The sequence below is a fragment of the Balaenoptera physalus genome (genome assembly GCF_965194825.1).
Source record: "Balaenoptera physalus genome assembly, chromosome: 6".
Classification (NCBI taxonomy): Eukaryota; Metazoa; Chordata; class Mammalia; order Artiodactyla; family Balaenopteridae; genus Balaenoptera; species Balaenoptera physalus.
Window position 1 is genome coordinate 129772260 of NC_138885.1, and position 24752 is coordinate 129797011.

At 38.3% G+C, this 24752-nt stretch overlaps 1 protein-coding gene across 16 annotated transcripts in view; it reads left to right on the forward strand.

The window, feature by feature from the left end:
- Nucleotides 1-24752, forward strand: part of LOC309663071 (nuclear body protein SP140-like) — a 77699-nt gene that overhangs the window by 6350 nt on the left and 46597 nt on the right. For 12 of the 16 annotated variants that reach the window (XM_082466406.1, XM_082466416.1, XM_082466420.1 and 9 more), the window contains 5 exons: nt 8579-8756; nt 9662-9830; nt 14441-14524; nt 17910-17993; nt 23352-23432. In XM_082466406.1, coding sequence (XP_082322532.1) covers nt 8579-8756; nt 9662-9830; nt 14441-14524; nt 17910-17993; nt 23352-23432 — 596 coding nt within the window. The remainder of the gene's footprint in view (nt 1-8578; nt 8757-9661; nt 9831-14440; nt 14525-17909; nt 17994-23351; nt 23433-24752) is intronic. The other 4 variants (XM_082466414.1, XM_082466407.1, XM_082466419.1 and 1 more) reach the window with 3 other exon arrangements.

The following is a 24752-nucleotide window of genomic DNA, read 5'->3' on the forward strand; positions in this document are numbered from 1 at the left end:
TTGTCTCTGACAATTTTCCTTGCTCTGAAGTCTTTCTCTGAAATTAATATAGCTACCACAACTTTCTTTTGATTAACGTTGTCATGGCATATCTTCAGCCCTTCACTTTTTTTTTTTTAAATTAATTTATTTATTTTTGGCTGTGTTGGGTCTTCGTTTCTGTGCGAGGGCTTTCTCTAGTTGCAGCAAGCGGGGGCCGCTCTTCATCGCGGTGCGCGGGCCTCTCACTATTGCGGCCTCTCTTGTTGCGGAGCACAGGCTCCAGATGCGCGGGCTCAGTAGTTGTGGCTCACGGGCCCAGTTGCTCCGCGGCATGTGGGATCTTCCCAGACCAGGGCTCGAACCCGTGTCCCCTGCATTGGCAGGCAGATTCTCAACCACTGCGCCACCAGGGAAGCCCCAGCCCTTCACTTTTAACCTATCTATGTTTTATATTTACAGTGGCTTTCTTAAAGGCAACATATAGTTGGGTGTTATTTTTTTTCACTCTGTCAATTTCTGTCTTTTAATTGGTGTATTTAGACCATTCACATTTAAAGTGATTATTCATATGGTGAATTAAAATCTACCATATTTGTAACTGTTTTTTATATTTTATAACTGTTTGTAACTGTTTTTTTTATTTGTAACTGTTTTTTATTCATTGTACTTGTATTTGCTTCCATTTTTTCTTCCTTTCTTTTTCTGCCTTTTGGTTTTAATTGAGCATTTTGTGGCTCCATTTTCTCATCTCTCTTAGTATATTGATTATACTTCTTTTAAAACATTTTATTGGTTTCCCCAGCGTTGGCAATATATATTTACAACTAGCCATATCCACTGTAAATTACAATATACTGCTTCATGGTCAGTGCATGCATCTTACAACAGAATGTTACCAGTTCCTCCCTCCTGTCCTTTTTAACACTGCTGTCTGTCATTTCACTTATCCATTTACTATAAATCACATAGTTGTTCTTATCACTTTGAACAAACAGCTATTTCTTAGATCAACTTAGAATAGGAAAAAAATTTTTAGTTATTTATTCCTATTCCTTTATTCCATTTATTCCTTCTCAGATGCTCTTCCTTTCTTCATGTAGATATGAGTTTCTGACCCATATCATTTTTCTTCTGCCTGAAGAACTTCTTTTAACATTTCTTTCATGGTAAATCTTCTGGCAATAAATTACCTCAGTTTTTGTTTGTTTGAGAAAACAGTGAACATAGTTAACCAAGTGCTGGCTCTGAATTCTTAATTTCAAAGGATATAAGAGTCCAGATTGGAGGGTTTTTAAAAAAATTTTTTTTATCACTTCAAATTTTTATCTACATTTTCTCTTGCATGGTTTCTGATGAGAAATCTGATGTAATTTTTATCCTTGTTTCTCCAAGGGTAAGGCTCCCTGCCCCCTCTCCCCCTCTCTTCCTTGGGGGAGACATTTTCTCTTTGTCTTTGGTTTTCTTCAGTTTGAATATGAAATGACTCATAGATACTTGGTATTTATCTAGTTTGGTGTTTGCTGAGGTTCTTCGATCTGTGGTTTGTTGTCTGTTATTAATTTTGGAAAATTTTTGGCCATTACTACTTCCAGTATTTCCTCTCCTCTCTTTTCTCTTTCTTCTCCTTCTGGTATTCCACTTATATATATCTATTCTTTTTGGTATTCTTGGATATTGTGTTCTGTTGTGTTTTTTTCTCCTTATACTTTTTCTCTTTGTATTTTAAGTAATTTCTATTGACATATCTTCAACTCATTGATTCTTCCTTCAGCCATGTCTAATCTACTGATAAGCCCATCAAAGGCATTCTCCATTTCCGTTGTAGTGTTTTTGATTTCTAGCATTTCCCTTTTCGTTATTTCTTTGAGTTTCCATCTTTTTCCTTACTTAGCCGTATGTTCTTGCATGTTGTCTGCTTTTGCCATTAGAGCCCTTAACATATTAATTAGTCATAGTTATTCTAAATTCCTGTCTGATAATTTGAAAACCTGTCATATCTGAGTCTGGTTTTGATGATTGCTTTGTCTCTTCAGACTGTTTTTTGTCTTTTGGTATGCCTTGTAATTTTTTTGAAAGCCAGATGTGATGTATCAGATAATAGAAACTGAGGCAAATAAATGTTTACTGTGAAGTTTTATGTTAACCTGGCTAGGAGGTGGGCCATGTTTAATGTTTTTTCTGGCTTTAGGTGACAGAGGCTTCAAATTCCTCTAATGTTCTCATTTTGTGTCCCCTATTTTCTTTGGATTTCCCTAAGAGGTCATTAAATAGAGCCTTGCAGCTCTTTCAGCTGTAATCCTCAATTATTATACTGGAGCCCTATTGATGTAGTGGTAGGGTACTGGGGAGAGAAAGCATTCTTTAATCTTATGATTAAATCTCAATCTTGTAGTGGAACTGTGTTCCTGGACTGTAAATTTTAGAATGATTTCTTAGCTATTTCCCCTTCCCTTACCCCATTAAATGAGACAGAAGCCTAGAAGGAGCTGGATTTTGGTAACTGACCTTCCCCTAGGTCAGATAAGGCTTGGGCAAAGCGTTTTCTTCTGGAGAGTAGACCGTTGTTATGGAGAATGCTCTGGGCTGTTTTAAAAAGTTTCCTTTTCCCCTCTCCCTCTGCCAGAGCAGAGGATTTTTCTTGGCTCTTCACCATGAGTACCTGGTGGGGTTCCTGGAGGTAAAACCCACAAAAGATTGGGGGCTCTCCTAAGACAGTGGTCCCTAGGAGTTTCTCATTCTCATGTAAGTCCACACTCAGCCTCCAGCAAGTCATCAAACTTATCATTTAAGTGTTCCTATGGTCTATGGCTCTAGTGGCTTCCATTCCAGGTAGCTGATCTCATCTGTGATTCTCTGGACCTGTCTATCAATCCAGTTTTTGGGGTGACAGTTTGACCTATGGCCTCAATTTTCCTGTACGTGCCTGAAATTCATTGATTTTCAGTTTTTTCAGCTTTTTTATTTTTGTAAGGATAGGAGTGATGACTTCCAAGGTCTCTGCAATGTTAGAGCTGAAGCCAAAAATGAACTTTTTAAACCACTGCAAGTTAGATTTGTTTCTTAAAACAAAATTTTTGTTTTAAAATTTTGATTTATTGTAATATCGTCTTATAGCTAGAGCATGTACCTATTCAATTTTTCTTTATTATTTAGATCAATTCAGGGCCAAATACTTGGTATGTTCTTGTGTTTACAACTGAGTTATTAATACATATTTTTGCAATTTTAAAAACTTTTATCCCACATATCTTTTTAAATATACTTGAGGAGTTAAAAATTGAAAGTGAAATTTTGTAACGACCATGAAAGATTTGTCTATTAGCAGTCTTAAATGTTGTTATTGAAATAGATATATTGTGAATTTTGCTTTCTATCTTGTTTGCCTTTGTCTAATGTCACATGCCCATTTTTTAACTTTTAACATTTTTAATGTCACTTTGTTTTTTGTGTGTCTTTGGTAGTTAGACTCTATTTATACTTTATTTCATTCATACTCTAAGATGGTAATTTAATCTGTTTTAAATGACATATATCTTTTGCTTATAAATTTTGGGGGCACTTTTAATATCTAATGTCTCTTTGTTTTCTCTGTTTAAGAAAAACAGTATGTTTTCTTTACTTTTATTCTTTTGTAAGATTTATAGTCTCATTTTGACTCTATTTGTTACCCTTATGATTTCTAATTAATTCTCAGATATATATTGGGTTGGCCAAAAATTTCATTCGGGTTTTCCCATGAGATGTTATAGAAAAACCCAAATGAACTTTTTGGCCAACCCAATATTTCTCTGATTGATAGCATCAAATGTGAAACCATGCCATTTGAATTTAGCATCTTTGAAATAAATCATTTAACTCAGTTTTTTAACTTGCCCAGTTTCAGTTTGTTAAAGTTTTTAATATACTCTGAAGTTTTAGATTAAGATTACTATAATTTTACTACTGCATACAGTATATATCCTCTTTCTAGAACAAGGCTTCTCAAATTTTTGATTTTAAGACCCCTCTACATTCTTGAATATTATTGAGAATCCAAAGAGCTAGTTTTTGCTGATGTAGGTTATACCTATTACTATCTACCATATTAGAAAGTTGAACTTTGAACACTTAAATATATTTATTTATTCATTTTAAAATAATAATAATAATGAACTCACTACCTGCTAACAAAAATGACCTATTTTATGAAAAATAACTGTCTTATACAATAAACTAAATTAGTGAGATTAGCCACCCTTCACAGTTTTGCAAATCTCTTTAATAGCTAGTTCTGTAGAAGACAGCTGGTTTCTCCTATCTGCTTCTGCATTCAATCTATTGTGATACCACAGGCCGTGTATTCTCTGGAAAAATCCACTATACATTTGTGAGAGTATGAGAGAGAAAAAGGGTAAATAACATCTTAGTATTATATGAAAACAGTTTTGACTTTGATGACACCTGAAAGGGTCTTGCACAAAATCCCAGGGTCCCCAGACCATGCTTTGAGAATCACTGTTCTAAAATAATTTTTGAGATGTACTTTTTTTTCTCAAATGAAATTTACAATTTTTAGACGTCAGTATTTTTTTTTTTTTCACACACACACACTGTATTTTATTTTTACAAGAGATAAATAGACTGACACCAAGCATTGTACATGGATGACCACAACAAAAGCAACAATGATTGCAATTACCAAACATGAAACACACTCACAGTATTTTTTTTTTTAATAGACCTTTATTGGAGGGTAATTGCTTCACAATACTGAGTTAGTTTCTGTTGTACAACAAAGTGAATCAGCCATATGCGTACGCATGTCCCCATGTCCCCTCCCTCTTGAGCCTCCTTTCCACCCTCCCTATCCCACCCCTCTAGGTCATCGCAAAGCACCGAGCTGATCTCCCTGCTATGCTGCTGCTTCCCACTAGCTATCTATTTTACATTCGGTAGTGTATATATGTCGATGCTACTCTCACTTCCCCCCAGCTTCCCCCTCCGCCCCCACCCCCTGTGTCCTCAAGTCCATTCTGTATATCTAAGAGGTCAGTATGTTAACTGGTTTTAGTGGTGTCTTCCACTTCTTTCATTGATATAACAGAACTTTGCTGGTATTGATTTCCTGATTCTCTTATTGTAGGGTATCAGCAAATAATTTGTTCCCGACAGTATGTCAGTAAGAATGGGGTAGATTATTCTATTGGAACAAACATTTCTAAAATCTCAGTGGGTCACCAGCTGCTTAAGGGAACCCTCATCTTGGACTGTCTCTAGCTGATGAACAGCTGCCATCTGAAATGACAGCCACCGTAGCAGAGAAACAGTGAGCATGGCTCACAGGTGCTGGCTCCAAATTCTTCTGCCAAAGCTACACCCATCAGCCCGAGGAGGCAGGAGGGTGCAACCCTACCTTTCCCCAGAAGTAAAGAAAATAGAGCATTGAAAACTGTGTGACCAACACAGAGGGTGCATGAGTAAAATGTTTTCTGAGCCTCTGCACAGCTATTTTGCCTTCACACATGAATGATTGAACAGGGGGTATATTTTTTAGTCATTTCCTTTTACTTCCTTATCTACACACTTGAGTGACTACTTTAGACATTTAGATGTTTCAAATTTACTTTTCATGTTTCCTTTAGAATTTTTTTTTTTCCAGCTATGTGCTGGGGAAATTCCCTTGTCTTTATCTTATGACCATTTTAGTTAAACTTTTTAAAAAAATTTCAGCAATCACTTTAAATTTCCAGGCCCATTATCTTATTTTCTTGTTTTTTCTTCATGTCATCCTGGACATAATATCATCTCCAATGTGTATGAAAATTGTTTTTTAGAAACTCTCTTCTGTTCCCTGTAATATTTCTATTTGTTCTGGAGTCATTTTTGCCCTCTGCCCCTTTGTGCTGTTAGTTTCCACAAGTATCTGTGGCCTGTTATTGTTTGTTCATTCTTAAGGGTGAGGCACTGATAAGCTAGCTTGGAACTGCATTTAATGAGATGGGCTTGAAAACCTGTGACTTTGCTGGGTAAGTCCCAAATGCCCGAAGGTGAAGACCATTTTTCTGAGTCATTTACATTTTTCTTAAGAGGAAACCTCTAGTTTCTTGCCTGGATGCAGGAGTTATGTATGGTGGGGTCAGGGAGGAGTTGGGGAGCACATTGTTTTGTATTTTCTCCTTTCAAACAATCCCTCTGTTTTCATTCTTGCATCTTCTTCCCCACCTCCACTACCTCCCCAGGGGCCTGTAAGACACACTGGGCCCCTCTCTGACCTCTAGGAGGATCCTCCACCAGCAATAATGATGAATGCTCTGACTACTTTTTCTTTTTCAGACTTTGGTTTAAGTTTTTCGTCCAATCGTCTTCTCTTTGTCATTGTGACTCTAATTTCTTTACTGTCATTTTAGAGGACTCTCCAGTGAGAGAGGGGGAAAGCACTTGTTTTCAATCAACTATCTTTAAGCAAAAACATTTTTTTTAAGGAATTCAGTGAAGGAATGGATTTTATTCTATCCTGATGCATATTTGGAGAATGGGAAGTTCCAATGACCCTTTTATGGTGGGAAAAAAAATCCTATGAGTCTTCACAACTTTTAGAAATACAGAGAAGTTTATTAAGACATTATCAGCAAGGGGAACAATTTATCAAGTAAGAATCAGAATTATAAAGCTTTTTGAGTCTCTAAACTACTTCTCACAGGTGTGGTTATGTTTGAAATCCAGAGGTCTTATATTTCTTCATGTATATAACACTTCCACAGGCAGGTTTAGATATAGAGCAACCTGTCCTAGTTTTGAATATTCACACAAGTCTCTATATTAGACCAAAGAAAAAGACGTATTCTCAGTATTAATTGAGACTTTATCAGAGGAGTGTCTTTGACCTAATTTTATGATGTGGAATGCCATTCCTGCCTCCGCAGTTACAGATGGGAGAGGTCTAGCTCCTTTACACCTTCCTGAGATTTATTCTATTTGTTATTAACTAAGAAGACTTGCAGTTCAGTGGTAGGTTCTGTAGTATTATCTCAGTTTGTTTTTTTATTTCTTTGTCTGTAACTTTTTTTTTTTGTAATGTGTATTCATCAGGGCTCTTCAGAGAAACAGAACCAATAGGCTGTGTGTGTGTGAGTGTGTGTGTGTGTGTGTGTGTGTGCGTATATAGAGAGAGAAAGAGATATTTATTGTAAGGAATTGGCTCACACATTAATGGAGGCCAGCAGGTCCAAAGTCTGCCATGCACCAGCAGGCTAGAGACCCAGCAGAGTCTCTGAAAGCAGTCAGCTGGAGAATTCCTTTTTACTCAGGGAGGCTGGTCTTTTTGTTTTATTCAGGCCTTCAGCTGATTGGATGAGGCCCACCCACATTATGGAGGGCAAACTGCTTACTCAAAGTTCACCAATTTAAAATAAAATGTTAGTCTTATACCCCAAACCCTCCACGTTGAGACATAAAATTAGCCATCTGAGTATCATATAAATTCCTGTAAAGCTTTTACAATTTTAAAATTCAGTGTTTTCCGTAGAGAGTTTGGGTGAAAGTCTTTTTACAGTAGTTTTGATTAGCACAGGGTAAACTCTTTCACTTCTATGTACAAGCCTTCCTTAAGCCCAGTGTATTCTTCTATTGCACCCTTGATTATTCTCTAAGTAAATAAATCCCATCTATTCTGGTCCTTGCACAAGAACATCATTTTATACACGTTGGCCCTCCATTGAGTACCTATCATCAAAAAGAATGCAAATAACAGATGTCGGCTAGGATGTGGAGAAACGGGAACCCTCCTGCACTGTTGGTGGGAATGTAAATTGGTGCAGCCACAGTGGAAAACAGCATGAAGGTTTCTCAAAAAACTAAAAATAGAACCACCATATGACCTAGCAATTCTACTCTTGGGTATATATCTGAAAAAAAAAAAAAAAAAAAAACACCAATTAGAAAAGATACATGCACCCAAATGTTCCTAGAAGCATTATTTACAATTGCCAATATAAGGAAGCAACCTAAGTGTCCATCAACAGATGAACAGATAAAGAAGATGTAGTGTATATGTATGCAATGGAATACTACTCAGCCATAAAAAAATGAATGAAATTTTGCCAGTTGCCACAACACGGATGGACTTGGAGGGCACTATACTAAGTGAAATAAGTCAGATAGAGAAAGACAAATACTGGATGGTATCACTTATATGTGGAATGTAAAAAAATACAACCAACTAATGAATGTAACAAAAAAGAGGCAGACTCACAGATATAGAGAACAAACTAGTGGTTACCAGTAGGGAGAGAGGGGGAAGCGGGAATTTAGGGGTGATGGACTGTGAGATACAAACTATTGGGTGTAACATAGGCTACAAGGATATATTGTATAACACGGGGAATTATAGACCATATTTTGTCATAACTGTAAATGGAGTGTAACCTTTAAAAATTGTATAAAAAATATATGTAGTAAATATTCATGTAGAAAAAAGAATAGTCATTGTAATATATAATTTCATATATAAAAACATTCAGAAGCTGTAAAAAATAAATAAATAAAATAAAATCTTCTGACCTCCATGGGCCTCTCGGAAACTCAACGTCTACTTTCATATTGTGTCTTTGTTTCTCAGAATGATCACAGGGGACCAGAACCCAGAGGAGCAGAACCCAGAGGTGCAGTTCTTCTATGAGTTCATATTCAGACTCTTCAGAGAAAATAAGGTGGAGATTGCAAGTGCAATAACAAAGCCGTTTCCTTTCCTCATGGGCCTCCGAGATCGGGGCTTCATCCCTGAGCAGATGTACAAGGTAAGTGAGGAGAATTCCCTCTTGATAACCTGCCAAATTTAGGATGCAATGAGCAGGCTAAAGGTCCTCCTATGAACAGGGACGTTTGCCATCCTATAAGTTCGGAGGTGAGAGGAGAAGCGGCATCACAGACAACATCCCTTCGTCTGTAGTAAACGGGGGAGGTGCGTGGCAATGGAGATGTGGCAACATTGGAATTGTGAGTAGGTAGGGAGCATCTTAGATATTTTGATACAATATGATAACAATAACAAAATTAAAGCAAATAAGTGAGTTGGGCAACATTTCATTACAAAGCCTCCTTATTTTACGCACTCGAACCTGAAGTGATTGAACTCATAGGGAAGTCGTGTCACGGTAGGATAAATTTGGAAGCAGATGCTTGCTGCTCTCTCTCCAAATCGTTTCTTGCACTTTAGACACTTCCGGATACAGAGTACAGGTAAAGGTTAACAATGGGCCTTCCTGGGGTTACTGAGGACAAGTCTTCTTTTTGTCTTTGTGAATTTTCTTTGCCCTTTGGCAACATTCACAGAAGGGGAGAGCGGTTACATGGTTTCCTGGAGGGAAGGGCAGTGGTTATAGTCTGGTCAACTAAATGGCCTCTCTGTACCAGTAAGGGCTACTCCTGAAGCATCCTGGCCAGGCTCTTAAAGCCCCCACACAGCATTCTACTTTGAACCAACTTTTATTCTTCAAAATTGCTCTCTTAAGTGGCCATCAATGTCAGAGAGGCAGGTTAACAAAATAAGAGTCTATTTTTATGATGGAGAATATTTTAGAAGTCATCCAAATATATGTAACATTCTAATATTTCACCAGAGAACAATTAGTCTATTTATAATCCAAGTCTCCTATAACCCATACACTCAAAGCTACATAATTCACCATTCAATATTTTTAAGCATTTTCAAGAAGCTTGTGGAAATCTGGTCCCGGTGGAAAGAGTGGTGTATGATGCTCTCAGTGAACTGGAGAAGAAATTTGACAAGACAATTCTGGATGCCCTGTTCAGCAGAGTTAACCTGAAGGCCTATCCTGATTTACTTCAGATTTGCAGAAACTTCCAAAATGGTAATGACAACTTTCAAAACTTTTGGGGTTCAAGTCCACTTCATTCACTGATTCATTCATTCACTCTTCATTATATTTGACAGTTATTATATGGAGTGACTACTACATGGCAGGCAGGGAGAGAATACAATAGAGAAGAAAACACACATGACTTGTGTCCTCATGGAGCTTACACATAGTGGGGGTGATACCTTAGCCAAGTAATCCCACAAATGATTGCTCAGCCAGGACCTGAATTTGGTGCTGAGAAACATAGGACTTGAGTCTCTACTTTTCTGGAGGAAGGCATGAATTATGCCTTTTGTAGGAAAGGAAGTAGCCGTAGCCCTATCTGATACTTGCAGACATGTTCAAAGATGGAAATATTTTCTTTGTATTGAAAGATTTGTCATTCAATGCAGTCCTGTGCCTGAACAAAGAATGGAGAATTCACAAGAGAAGGCCAGCACATACCCATGCATTGGGGAGGGGGCAGCATGTGAAAGCTACAAAGTAGGAAAGGAACAGTGGACCTGCAGAACCATGTGGCTGAAAAACGGAGCATGGGTGGGAGGGCTTGGAAGCTCGTTCTGGAAAGGGGAGTTGGAGGTGATTTTTGAGGGTCTAACACCCTATGCCAAGGAATTTGAAGTTTATTATTTGGGAAATAAAGAAGTAATAAAGGATTTTTAAACAGAGAAAAAGTAAAAGAAGTCAGTATAAAGAATGAGATGTGTTTATTTGTGAAAATTATATCTTGTAAAATAAGAGCTATCTCATTTCTCCAATGCGATATCTAAGTCAGAAAAAGGAATAAAGGAAATCAAATACCTAGCCACAAATTTCAAGTCAATATTATATTTGTAGCCAGAACATCCCCAGGCCATGGGTAGGAAGGGAATGGCATTTACCTTTACTGCCCACATCTCAGGGGCTCTGATCCTCTCCTTGTATTGTAGCGATCCCCCTCCCTGGACCCCAGGACCCACATCACATGTGTTAGTTTCCGGGGCTTCCTGTGCTGAGATCTCCTACACGTGAGGCTTGCTGCTGCCCGCAAGCTGCACTGCCCACTGCCTGGCTCAGCGCAGCTGCCCACCTGTCCCCAGGGGAGGCTGCCGCTGGTGCCTCCCAGACCCTTTTGTCCACAGGAGCTTAGGGTCAGCGGCCCAGAGCCAAGATGCTGGTAAGAGGGGTCAGAGAAGCCCCCTGTCCCCCATCATTGAAATGCCTGCAACACAAATGTACCTCCTGGGGGCAATACCCACTGAGGGGTCAGGGCAGTAAGGAGATGCTTTTTCCATCCCCAGGACATGTTGACTTCATGCCTAGGCCTCCTTATGTTCTCTAAACCTCTCACCCACATAACATTTACCCCCGTGTCCTCTTCCAAAGTTGGCCTGGGCATGAAGTCAACATGTCTTGGGGATGGAAAAAGCAGCTCCCTACTGCCCTGACCCCTCAGTGGGTATTGCCCCCAGGAGGTACAGTTGTGTTAGTATTCACTTCCCATCTGTGCCTTTCAGAAAATTTTCATTTCCTGTCTGTGTCTTTCAGAACGTGTCTTTCCTTGTTTTCTGGATTTCTCCCCACCCATCTTACCCGAGGGAAGTACTAGTTCCTCTTCACTGTATGTCTCTTTATAACCAGGTCTTCTTCCCTGACCCAAGGTCTTTTTTCCTTCCTTTCTTCCTTCCTTCCTCTCTCCCTCCTTTCCTTCCTTCCTGCTAAATCTCCATCTTCGAAAGATGTTAGGGCTTTTCTTCTGTAATGTAGGTGTATTTCTCTAGAAATATTAGCTTTGTCCTGAAGAAATCCCTCTGCTTCTTCCCTGGTCTTAGTTGCACATAGAATTTACAAAACACATTCCATGTGTATTATTTACTTTAAATTGGCTTTCACTGTTTTCTGATCATTTTGAAGGGGGTTGACCACTATCTACAACTTTTCCACTGTCCATTCTTTTTTTTTTTTTAACATCTTCGTTAGAGTATAATTGCTTTACAATGGTGTGTTAGTTTCTGCTTTATAACAAAGTGAATCAGTTATACATATACAATATGTTCCCATATCTCTTGCCTCTTGCATCTCCCTCCCTCCCACCCTCCCTATCCCACCGCTCTAGGTGGTCACAAAGCACCGAGCTGATCTCCCTGTGCTATGCGGCTGCTTCCCACTAGCTATCTATTTTATGTCTGGTAGTATATATATGTCCATGTCACTCTCTCACTTTGTCCCAGCTTACCCTTCCCCCTCCCCATATCCTCAAGTCCATTTTCTAGTAAGTCTGCATCTTTATTCCCATCTTGCCCCTGGGTTCTTCTGACCATTTTTTTTTCTTTTTTTAGATTCCATATATATGTGTTAGCATATGGTATTTGTTTTTCTCTTTCTGACTTACTTCACTCTGTATGACAGTCTCTAGGTCCATGCACCTCACTACAAATAACTCAGTTTCGTTCCTTTTTATGGCTGAGTAATATTCCATTGTATATATGTGCCACATCTTCTTTATCCATTCATCTGTTGATGGACACTTAGGTTGCTTCCATGTCCTGGCTATTGTAAATAGAGCAGTGAACACTGTGGTACATGAATCTTTTTGAATGATGGTTTTCTCAGGGTATATGCCCAGTAGTGGGATTGCTGGGTCATATGGTAGTTCTATTGTTAGGTTTTAAGGAACCTCCATACTGTTCTCCATAGTGGCTATATCAATTTACATTCCCACCAACAGTGCAAGAGGGTTCCCTTTTCTCCACACCCTCTCCAGCATTTATTGTTTGTAGATTTTTTGATGATGGCCATTCTGACCGGTGTGAGATGATATCTCATTGTAGTTTTGATTTGCATTTCTCTAATGATTAATGATGTTGAGCATCCTTTCATGTGTTTGTTGGCAATCTGTATATCTTCTTTGGAGAAATGTCTATTTAGTTCTTCTGCCCATTTTTGGATTGGGTTGTTTGTTTTTTTTAATATTGAGCTGTGTGAGTTACTTGTATGTTTTGGAGATTAATCCTTTGTCAGTTGCTTCATTTGCAAATATTTTCTCCCATTCTGACGGTTGTCTTTTCATCTTGTTTATGGTTTCCGTTGCTGTGCAAAAGTTTTAAGTTTCATTAGGTCCCATTTGTTTATTTTTGTTTTTATTTCTATTTCTCTAGGAGGTGGGTCAAAAAGGATCTTGCTGTGATTTATGTCCTAGAGTGTTCTGCCTATGTTTTCCTCTAAGAGTTTGATGGTGTCTGGCCTTACATTTAGGTCTTTAATCCATTTGGAGTTTATTTTTGTGTATGGTGTTAGGCAGTGTTCTAATTTCATTCTTTTACATGTAGCTGTCCAGTTTTCCCAGCACCACTTATTGAAGAGGCTGTCTTTTCTCCACTATATATTCTTGCCTCCTTTATCAAAGATAAGGTGACCATATGTGCGTGGGTTTATCTCTGGGCTTTCTATCCTGTTAGATTGATCTATATTTCTGTTTTTGTGCCAGTACCATACTGTCTTGATTACTGTAGCTTTGTAGTATAGTCTGAAGTCAGGGAGCCTGATTCCTCCAGCTCCGTTTTTCTTTCTCAAGATTGCTTTGGCTATTCGGGGTCTTTTGTGTTTCCATACAAATTGTGAGATTTTTTGTTCTAGTTCTGTGAAAAATGCCAGTGTTCGTTTGATAGGGATTGCATTGAATCTGTAGATTGCTTTGGGTAGTAGAGTCATTGTCACAATGTTGATTCTTCCAATCCAAGAACATGGTATATCTCTCCATCTATTTGTATCATCTTTAATTTCTTTCATCAGTGTCTTATAATTTTCTGCATACGGGTCTTTTGTCTCCTTAGGTAGGTTTATTCTTAGATATTTTATTCTTTTTGTTGCAGTGGTAAATGGGAGTGTTTTCTTAATTTCACTTTCAGATTTTTCATCATTATTGTATAGGAATGCAAGAGATTTCTGTTCATCAGTTTTGCATCCTGCTACTTTACCAAATTCATTGATTAGCTCTAGTAGTTTTCTGGTAGCATGTTTAGGATTCTCTATGTATAGTACCATGTCATCTGCAAACAGTGAAAGCTTTACTTCTTCTTTTCCGATTTGGATTCCTTTTATTTCTTTTTCTTCTCTGATTGCAATGGCTAAAACTTCCAAAACTATGTTGAATAATAATGGTAAGAGTGGGCAACCTTGTCTTGTTCCTGATCTTAGTGGAAATGGTTTCAGCTTTTCACCATTGAGGATGATGTTGGCTGTGGGTTTGTCATATATGGCCTTTATTATGTTGAGGTAAGTTCCCTCTATGCCTACTTTCTGGAGAGTTTTTATCATAAATGGGTGTTGAATTTTGTCAAAAGCTTTCTCTACATCTATTGCGATGATCATATGGTTTTTCTCCTTCATATGTCCATTCTTTTTTAAAACTTAAGAGGTGCATTAGATGTGGAACAGCTGTAAGTTTCCAGGAGCAACATCAAGCCACAGGTCACGTGAGACCCACTGAAGTCCAGGGTTCCCTGAGGGCTGGAAGGTTCCCCCTGAACTATGGGAGTCAAGGATGTCCTGGTGTGTAACTATGAGATGCAGCTCTTGGTCACTGTCTGGTATCTCTAATTGCCTTTCCTTTCTCTTCTCAGTGATTCATGAAAACTTCCATTACCAAAGCGTTGGTGAAGGAGAGACAAAGGAGACATTCAACTTACAATTAAACCATGAACAAGGTAATTCTGACTTGATAGAAGCTTCCTGTCTCATCTACTAAGAGGAAAGGAGATCAGGGATCAGGGGACTGAGCTCCTGGGTGGAGAGTGCACCCTGGGGAAGGGATGCAGCAGGAGATGGGGAAGCCAGAGCAGTGGTGTGTTGTATGGGCTCCCAATTAACCAGCCAGATCTGGAATTCAAGAATATTGCTAGGCAGATGTGACAACTAAGAAGATGGAACATGAACCCAAGAGAGAAGATCTCACTGCAACCATGAGTCAGAATTAAGGGGGAGAACTGACAGCAGTAATTGTGAGCCAGGAATTCAGTGGATCTGGGAAGGAGTAAGGGTTTGTGACAAGTCCAAAGAGGAAGCCTTTGATGTGTCAAAAGGAGGAACAGTTGTAAACAGTACTCATAATAAAAGAAAAGAGAGGAAGAGAGTGAGCAGTAATTGTGTGCAGGGTGTGGAAGAGATGGTGTTCTGTAGAAAAGAAGGAAAGGAGAAGGAAAGGAGTAAAAGAAAGAAAGGAGAAGGGAAGGAGTAAAAAGGGGCGAAGAGAACAAAGGGCAGTAATAACTCTGACTATGACAATAGTCACAACACATAACATTCACAGACCACTAGGCGTAAGGTCAGCGCTTCATGTGCATCAACATGTTTAATGCTTACATATGCCTTATGTACTTTTGTAACCAGTATGCACCGTTTCTAGCTTTTAACCATCTTTTCATTCATATTATTACTAATAATTAATCATTACATTCTAACACGTAAGACACTAATTGAAAATTATGATTTCTTGCTAAGTTACTATAACCCAGGTATCACTTTACCAGTAGCATCTCACTTAATTCTCATAACAATCCTGTCATAAGGGTTTTGTTATTCCCATTTTTCAGGAGAAGAAACTGAGGTGTGAAGATAGTTAGTGATTCAATGAGTGAAACAGCCTTCAAGCCCAAGAAAAGGTCTCCATCCTTAAGCCAAATGATCTACAATAAATTTAGTTATTTGTTAAATGTTGATTTTTTTCTCTTGGAAATGACAAATGTAAGAAAAAACCAAAGAATGGCCTTGCAGAATGCCATTAATATGTATCCTTAATTTGGATTTATACCTCAGATATTATATATTTTATAGAGGTATTAATACATTTATGTAACATTCGGATGTATTTTAATAATAATACTTATTCTTTTTAATAAAGACAAATAGCTAAAAGTATAAAATGTATATTAACAAGTACAAAGTGTATCAAAAATATATTTAGAGATTCATCTACCACTACGAATAGTGGGAATGAGAATGGGATGGTGGAAGGATTTGTAGTAGTTATTGGTAAAGAATAGAGGTTCAGTATGAAAGGAAGGGGAAACAAATCCTTCAACATTCCTAACGTGATCTAGGTGACACCCTACCTAGAGCTAGAATCCCAGAGCATATCAGTGATGGATGCAGATGAGTATAAGGGAAGAAGATTCATCTTGTGACCCAAATGGTACAATAAAAATCCAGGAAATGATGAATGAATGTGCCCGAGAATCTGAACAAGCAGTAAGGTTGACTGACAGTCCAATATTTGCCTGGATGACTGACTCTGAGTATGGTAGCACATACAGGGAGGGAGAAAGGGGGGTGTCATGTGTTCATAATTCAGAAAGGAAGCCCCAGGGAGCCCCAAGGAACCCTGCTCCTCTCCCCAAGGGGCAGAGGAGTAGATCAGAGTCTAGGGTGAGGAGACATTTACTTACCAAGAAAGCGTATCTGGTTTTTGTGGTAAAGGGGAGAGGTAAAAAAACCACAAAGAGACAGAGAGGGTAGGACACTGGAATAGCATAGGTATAAAGGGTATAAAGAGTTGGAAGAGAAAAACTAGAGAGACAAAGGGGGAAGAGCCAGAAGCCTCACTGGGGAAGAGAGAGGCAGAAATACAAGGTGACAGGAGTGGCCAAGGAGAGAGACGCCCTCAAAAACAAGAATGCACAATCCTTCCTCGGGGAGACACAGTGTTGGGAAGAGGACTGTAAGTACAAATGTGAGAAATGGAGAGAAGTAGAATGGATTGTAAAAAGATGGAAAATAAGGCAGAGCCAACATAGAAAAAATTAACCTCTCCTCCTGCTTCACACTATCCACAAAATATAATACAAGTTGGATCACAAATCTAAAAGTTAAGGCTAAAACGATAAAGCTTCTAAAAGAAAACACAGGAGCGTATCCTTGCAAATTTAGGGTTGACAAAAATTTGTCACATAGGACAGAAAAAGCATGGACCATAAAAGAAAAACTTGATAAATTGCACTTCATCAAAATTAAAAACTACTAATCCAAAGACACCATTAAGAAAAGGAAAAGGCAAGTCATAGACTGGGAGAAAATATTTGCAATGCATATATCTGACAAAGGATTGTACCTGGAATGTATAAGGAACTCCTACAAAAGAATAATAAAAAGACACACCACTAATTTAAAAAATGGACAAAAGACTTGAACAGACACTTCACTCAGAAGATATAAAATGACCAATAAGAACATAAACAAAGTATATATCATCATTAGTCATTGGGGAAATGCAAATTTCATTAGTCATTGGGGAAAAGCCACACGAGCTACCATTCGGTTACTAGAATTGCTAAAATTAAAAATACTGACAACACCAAATGCTGATGAGACTATGGAACAATTAGAACTCCTTTATATACGTTGCTGGTTGGACTATAAAGTGATAGATATAACCACTTTGGAAAACTAGCAGTTTCCTATAAAGTTAAATATAACCCACGACCCAGCAGTCCTACTCCTAAGTATCTTTTCATAAGGAATGAAAACATATGTTCACACAAAGATTTGTACAACAATGTTCATAGTAGCTTTATTCCTAATAGCTAAAATCTGGAACCAATTCAAATTCTCATCAATAAGAGAAAATAAACTGTGATATATTTATAGACTGGAATACTATTCAGCAATATAACGAATGAACTACTGGTATATGTAACCACATGGATGAACCTCAGAAACATTATGTTGAGAAAAAGAAACCAGTCACAGGAGTATGTACTATGTGATCCTATTGACGTGAGCATCAGTACAGACAAGTATAGTGCCAGAAAGGAAGGACTTGTTAATGGTGATAGAAATCAAAACAGTGGTTGCTTATAGTGGGTGGAAACTGACTGACATGGTGGAAATGTTCCAAATCTTGACTGTGATGTTGGTCACAGACCTGTTTTACACTTAAGATATGTGCATCTCAATGAAAAAGAGGCAAGCAAGGCTCTGCTGGGCCTCAGATGGGGTCCTTGGAACTTGAACATCATCAGAGTTCATCTTGAGCACACAGAGGTCTCTTCTCTGGATACTGTCTGAGTTCTGTCTTTTTCTTGTTGTTCTCTTTAGTGTCCTTGGAACAGTCACCTCTCCAAATGAACAATGTAATAAGGTTAGAAGATGTACCCAGCTTACTGCCATATGACAGACGAGGTAACTATCGTTTAATTTATCAATTCCATATTAAACCTTTGTTTTCTTGTCTTCATGGAAGGAAAGCCTACCTTCGGTCTCCTATCCTAGGCCTCTGCTAGCCCCCACGTCTCCTACCTGCCCTTACCTGCTCACATATGCAACAGAGACAGTGAGAAAAGGAATCTGAGCTCCTGAGTAGATGGAGCACCCACTGATGGGGAATATAAAAAGAGAAAATTGAAAAGGTAGATAAGGTGTAATATGTGACAAATTACATGAATGGATCCAGTTTTCTAAAATCCCACTCTTCCAGGTTGAGATAGGGGATAATTTTCAATTAATTTCACAGAACAACTAAGAGGAACTTGGAAACATCATGGCATGTCAGGTTCACGCGGGAGAACTGGCCAGTTGGAGGTCCCTGGTACCGTAGTCAGAGTCCAAGAGGAGAGTTTTGGAGATGATGAGAGGGGAGAACCTGGAGGATGAAATCACACAGAGAGACAAAAGTTGAATAGTGTTGGGAGACAGAGGTCAAAATAAAGTGGGAGAAACAGATGGAATGGGAGCAAGTGTAAGACACAGCAGAGAAGAGATAAACTGAAAAATCTCCCAAGAAACAGAGATAAAAATTGAGAGCGAAAAGTATGGAAAGGGCAAGAGTGAGAGGTAAATAAATACTAAGAATTGGGAAAAGTCAGGGAGACGTACAAAGGCAACTATGTAGAGAAAGAGTTGAAGGAGAATGGATGGAAAACAGGTTGAGTGAAAAGACAATAAAAGAGAGAGGAACAGATTGGGACATTGTAGACCTGAGGTAAGAGCACTGGATATAAGCAAGTTTGGGCACAAGTGTTGGCAACATTAGCTGTGAGTTTTCAGATTAAACTGTCCTTAACCATCGAAGTGGCACTTGTAAAATACTCACATTGCAATAGTCCTCTCCCTGAATATTCCAGTGATTCCTATGACCAAATCACCACCCTAGATTGTCTTCAGAGTACATTTATCCATGGACTCGAAGACCATGGTCTGCTAGATATCTACACGTGAATTCTTTCAAGAACCTTTAACTTCGCATTTCAGAACTAAAATTAACATCTTCATCACTCAAGCTAGATCTAAACTCCTCTTCAGCATTCATGTCTCAGTGATGGATCCTTATTATCTCACAGGTTTTCAAGTTGGAAGTCTAGGCGTCACCGTGACTGCTCTTGCCCTCAAATAAATGCCTGTTACTCATCCAGTATAGTCATTTCTCTTCCAGAATATCTCCAAGCTGTCCATCTGTCACACCCCCAAGTCTTCAGACCTCTGCCATTGTTCTCAAAGCAACAATCTTCTGTTCATGACCTTCCTCTAATCTTGCTTACAACAAATGTGTTATTTGCACTTCAACTATATGGGACATTTGAAAATGAAAATTAGACTGTGTTATGTTCCAACATACTTTCTTAATACACTAAGGATTAAATAAATGTTTCTCTGAGTGGCATCCAAGATCACCCATGATAAGCCCCGTATCGATTTTCCCAGTCTCATCACCTGCCTCCTGCACTATTAATTCAATATAGTATAAACTTTTTTCCTCCAATAATTTAATTTTTTTAATTTGTATTTTATTTTATTTTTTAAAATTTTACTGAAATATAGTTGATTTACAATGTTGTGTTAGTTTCAAGTGTACAGCAAAGTGATTCAGTTATACATATATGTTCGTATATATGTATATATATTTTTATTTTACATTTTCTTCCATTATACATTATTACAAGATATTGCATGTAGTTCCCTGTGCTATACAGTAGGTCCCTGTTGGTTTTCTTTTTTTATATATAGTAGTGTGTATATGTTAATCCTAAACTCCTAATTTATCCCTCCCCCACTTCTCCTTTGGTAACCATATGTTTGTTTTCTATGTCTGTGAGTCTGTTTCTGTTTTTTAAGTAAGTTCATTTGTATCATTTTTTAAAATTCCACATACATATAAGCAATATCATATGATATTTGTTTTTCTCTGTCTCGTTTACTCCCCCAATAATTTTAATTGTTAAATCTTTCATATCTGAGCCTTTTCATACATTTTCTGCCTTATTCAGAACTGTTTTCACATTCTACTACCCTCCACTTAACCTCCTCACTCTGGTAAATCCTATTTAAAACATACTATTGCAGGGAGGCCTTTCTTTAGAGAAAGCTAGAGAGAAACAGTTGAAAGACAAAGGATAGGAGAGAAGGAGCAACATCAGAGAAACAAGACAAAAGTTGCAGAAACAGAGAAAGAGACACTCCAGGAGACACCAGCAGAAAGAAACAGAGGCAGAGATGGATAAAATGTAAAGAATCAAATGGAAAGGGAAGAAGTAGAAAGAGAATGTGGTATAAGAAAAGGAAACCACTAAGATCAGGAACTAGCACTAAGCTCAGGAACAGACAAGGTTGCCCACTCTTGCCACTATTATTCAACATAATTTTGGAAGTTTTAGCCACAGCAATCAGAGAAGAAAAAGAAATAAAAGGATTCCAAATCAGAAAAGAAGAAGTAAAGCTTTCACTGTTTGCAGATGACATGGTACTATACATAGAGAATCCTAAAGGTGCTACTAGAAAACTACTAGAACTAATTAATAAATTTGGTAAAGTAGCAGGATACAAAACTGATGAACAGAAATCTCTTGCATTCCTATACACTAATGATGAAAAATCTGAAAGTGAAATTAAGAAAACACTCCCATTTACCACTGCAACAAAAAGAAAAAATATCTAAGAATAAACCTACCTAAGGAGACAAAAGACCCGTATGCAGAAAATTATAAGACACTGATGAAAGAAATTAAAGATGATACAAATAGATGGAGAGATATACCATGTTCTTGGATTGGAAGAATCAACATTGTGACAATGACTCTACTACCCAAAGCAATCTACAGATTCAATGCAATCCCTATCAAATGAACACTGGCATTTTTCACAGAACTAGAACAAAAAATCTCACAATTTGTATGGAAACACAAAAGACCCCGAATAGCCAAAGCAATCTTGAGAAAGAAAAACGGAGCTGGAGGAATCAGGCTCCCTGACTTCAGACTATACTACAAAGCTACAGTAATCAAGACAGTATGGTACTGGCACAAAAACAGAAATATAGATCAATCTAACAGGATAGAAAGCCCAGAGATAAACCCACGCACATATGGTCACCTTATCTTTGATAAAGGAGGCAAGAATATATAGTGGAGAAAAGACAGCCTCTTCAATAAGTGGTGCTGGGAAAACTGGACAGCTACATGTAAAAGAATGAAATTAGAACACTGCCTAACACCATACACAAAAATAAACTCCAAATGGAATAAAGACCTAAATGTAAGGCCAGACACCATCAAACTCTTAGAGGAAAACATAGGCAGAACACTCTAGGACATAAATCACAGCAAGATCCTTTTTGACCGACTTCCTAGAGAAATGGAAATAAAAACAAAAATAAACAAATGGGACCTAATGAAACTTAAAACTTTTGCACAGCAAAGGAAACCATAAACAAGATGAAAAGACAACCGTCAGAATGGGAGAAAATATTTGCAAATGAAGCAACTGACAAAGGATTAATCTCCAAAACATACAAGTAACTCACACAGCTCAATATTAAAAAAAACAAACAACCCAATCCAAAAATGGGCAGAAGACTTAAATAGACATTTCTCCAAAGAAGATATACAGATTGCCAACAAACACATGAAAGGATGCTCAACATCATTAATCATTAGAGAAATGCAAATCAAAACTACAATGAGATATCATCTCACACCGGTCAGAATGGCCATCATCAAAAAATCTACAAACAATAAATGCTGGAGAGGGTGTGGAGAAAAGGGAACCCTCTTGCACTGTTGGTGGGAATGTAAATTGATACAGCCACTATGGAGAACAGTATGGAGGTTCCTTAAAAACCTAACAATAGAACTACCATATGACCCAGCAATCCCACTACTGGGCATATACCCTGAGAAAACCATCATTCAAAAAGAGTCATGTACCAAAATATTCATTGCAGCTCTATTTACAATAGCCAGGACATGGAAGCAACCTAAGTGTCCATCAACAGATGAATGGATAAAGAAGATGTGGCACATATATACAATGGAATATTACTCAGCCATAAAAAGAAATGAAATGGAGGTATTTGTAGTGAGGTGGATGGAGTTAGAGTCTGTCATACAGAGTGAAGTAAGTCAGAAAGAGAAAAACAAATACAGTATGCTAACACATATATACGGAATCTAAGGGAAAAAAAAAAAAGGCCATGAAGAACCTAGTGGCAAGACGGGAATAAAGACACAGACCTACTAGAGAATGGACTTGAGAATATGGGGAGGGGGTGGGGTGAGATGTGACAGGGTGAGAGAGTGTCATGGACATATATACACTACCAAATGTAAAATAGATAGCTAGTGGGAAGCAGCCGCATAGCACAGGGAGATCAGCTCGGTGCTTTGTGACCACCTAGAGGGGTGGGATGGGGAGGGTGGGAGGGAGGGAGATGCAAGAGGCAAGAGATATGGGAACATATTGTATATGTATAACTGATTCACTTTGTTATAAAGCAGAAGCTAACACACCATTGTAAGGCAATTATACTTCAATAAAGATGTTTAAAAAAAAAAAAAAAGGAACGAAACTGAGTTATTTGTAGTGCGGTGGATGGACCTAGAGACTGTCATACAGAGTGAAGTAAGTCAGAAAGAGAAAAACAAGTACTGTATGCTAACACATATATATGGAATCTAAAAAAAAGAAAAAAAAATTGGTCAGAAGAACCTAGGGGCAAGATGTGAATAAAGATGCAGACCTGCTAGGGAATGGACTTGAGGATACAGGGAGGGGGAAGGGTAAGCTGGGACAAAGTGAGAGAGTGATACGGATATATATACACTACCGAACGTAAAATAGGAAGCTAGTGGCAAGCAGCCGCATAGCACAGGGAGATCAGCTCGGTGCTTTGTGACCACTTAGAGGGGTGGGATAGGGAGGGTGGGAGGGAGGGAGATGCAAGGTGGAAGAGATATGGGGACATATGTATATGTATAACTGATTCACTTTGTTATAAAGCAGAAACTAACACACCATTGTAAAGCAATTATACTCCAATAAACATGTTAAAAAAAAAAAAAAAAAGGAAAGGAAGATTTTTCCACAATGAATGAATTCCTCAGCCCCTAGTGAAAGCTGCTGAAGCAATGTTAACCTTCAGGTCAGGTTATTTTGGGGAGTGGGACCTTCCAGTTTCTCAGGATTTCTTGGTTTTCTAGTTTTTTTCTTGCTGTGATTCCTCCTTGGTCATAAATTGAGATGTCTGTGAGATTTCATTCTTTACTGTAGGGAACAACAATGCCTGGTGGGAGACCTGTGATGGAGAAGAGCTCCAGGGAACCTCGAACTTCCCACCGAGATGTGAGCTGGGTAAGGATGGGGAGGGATTGCCAGCCGAGGGTGTCAGGTGGCTGAATTCAGAGCTGGTGTTTATTGATGCTTTTTACCCTGAGCACACTCCACAGTCAAAAGGTCTAGTGTGTCTTCGAATCCCATGAGTCCATAATAACATAAGTAACATAACAAATAACATAAATGTTCCTAAGTGCATTCTAGTAGCAATATGCTGGAGAAAAGTGATGTCTCTCATAGCTATTAAGAGTAAGGACTTGAATTTATACCGACCTGCCCTTTATCTTCTCTAAAGAATAAAAACTATGTATTATTCTATTTGGTTATAATGCTATTATTTTGTGCCTAACTTTGGAAAAACCCCAAAAGAAACATGGTCCTAAAGATCAATTGCTCCCAAATCTAAAGTACAATTTTTTGTCAACTATTATTTATTATGTGACTGATTTTTCAAAGAATTTTGGCAAACAAGATGTCATTCTTCTCTCCACAAAGTTATGGATGTAACAGACAAAATGTTACTTATTCCTGTTTTACAGGTAAAGAAATAGAAGCACTGAAGTGTGTAAGGGTCTTTTAGCAGTCAAAGCAGTTAAACAAGCGAGGGTACCAGCATCCTCGATGACTTACTATGGTGACTATCGTGTGGGGCTGCAGAGGGTCAGGGCATCCAAGACTTAGGTACATATATATATGATGGAATATTACTCAGCCATAAAAAGGAACGAAATTGGGTCATTTGTAGAGATGCAGCTGGACCTAGAGTGTGTCATACAGAGTGAGGTAAGTCAGAAAGAGAAAAACAAATATCGTATATTAACGCATATATGTGGAATCTAGAAAAATGATATAGATGAACCTATTTGCAGGACAGGAATAGAGACGCAGACGTAGAGAATGGACATGTGGACACAGGGGAGAGGAGAGGTGGGATGAATTGGGAGATTAGGATTGACATATATACACTACCATGTGTAAAATAGAGAGCTAGTATGAAGCTACAGTATTGCACAGGGAGCTCAGCTTGGTGCTCTATGATGAGCTACATGGGTGGGATGGGGTGGGGGGAGGGAAGTCCAAGAGGGAGGGGATATATATCAGTATACATATATATGTATATCACTATACATATAGCTGATTCACTTTGTTGTACAGCAGAAACTAACACAACAGTGTAAAGTAACTGTACCCCAATTAAAAAAAAACAAACTGACTCATGAGTAGGAAAACTGTCAAAGAACATTGAAGGGCAAAGAAGAAGAAGAGGAAGACTGGGAGGGAAGCCCAGAGAGTAAAGGAGGTGTGTGATCCTTCATGGCACAAAAACAACCATGTGTG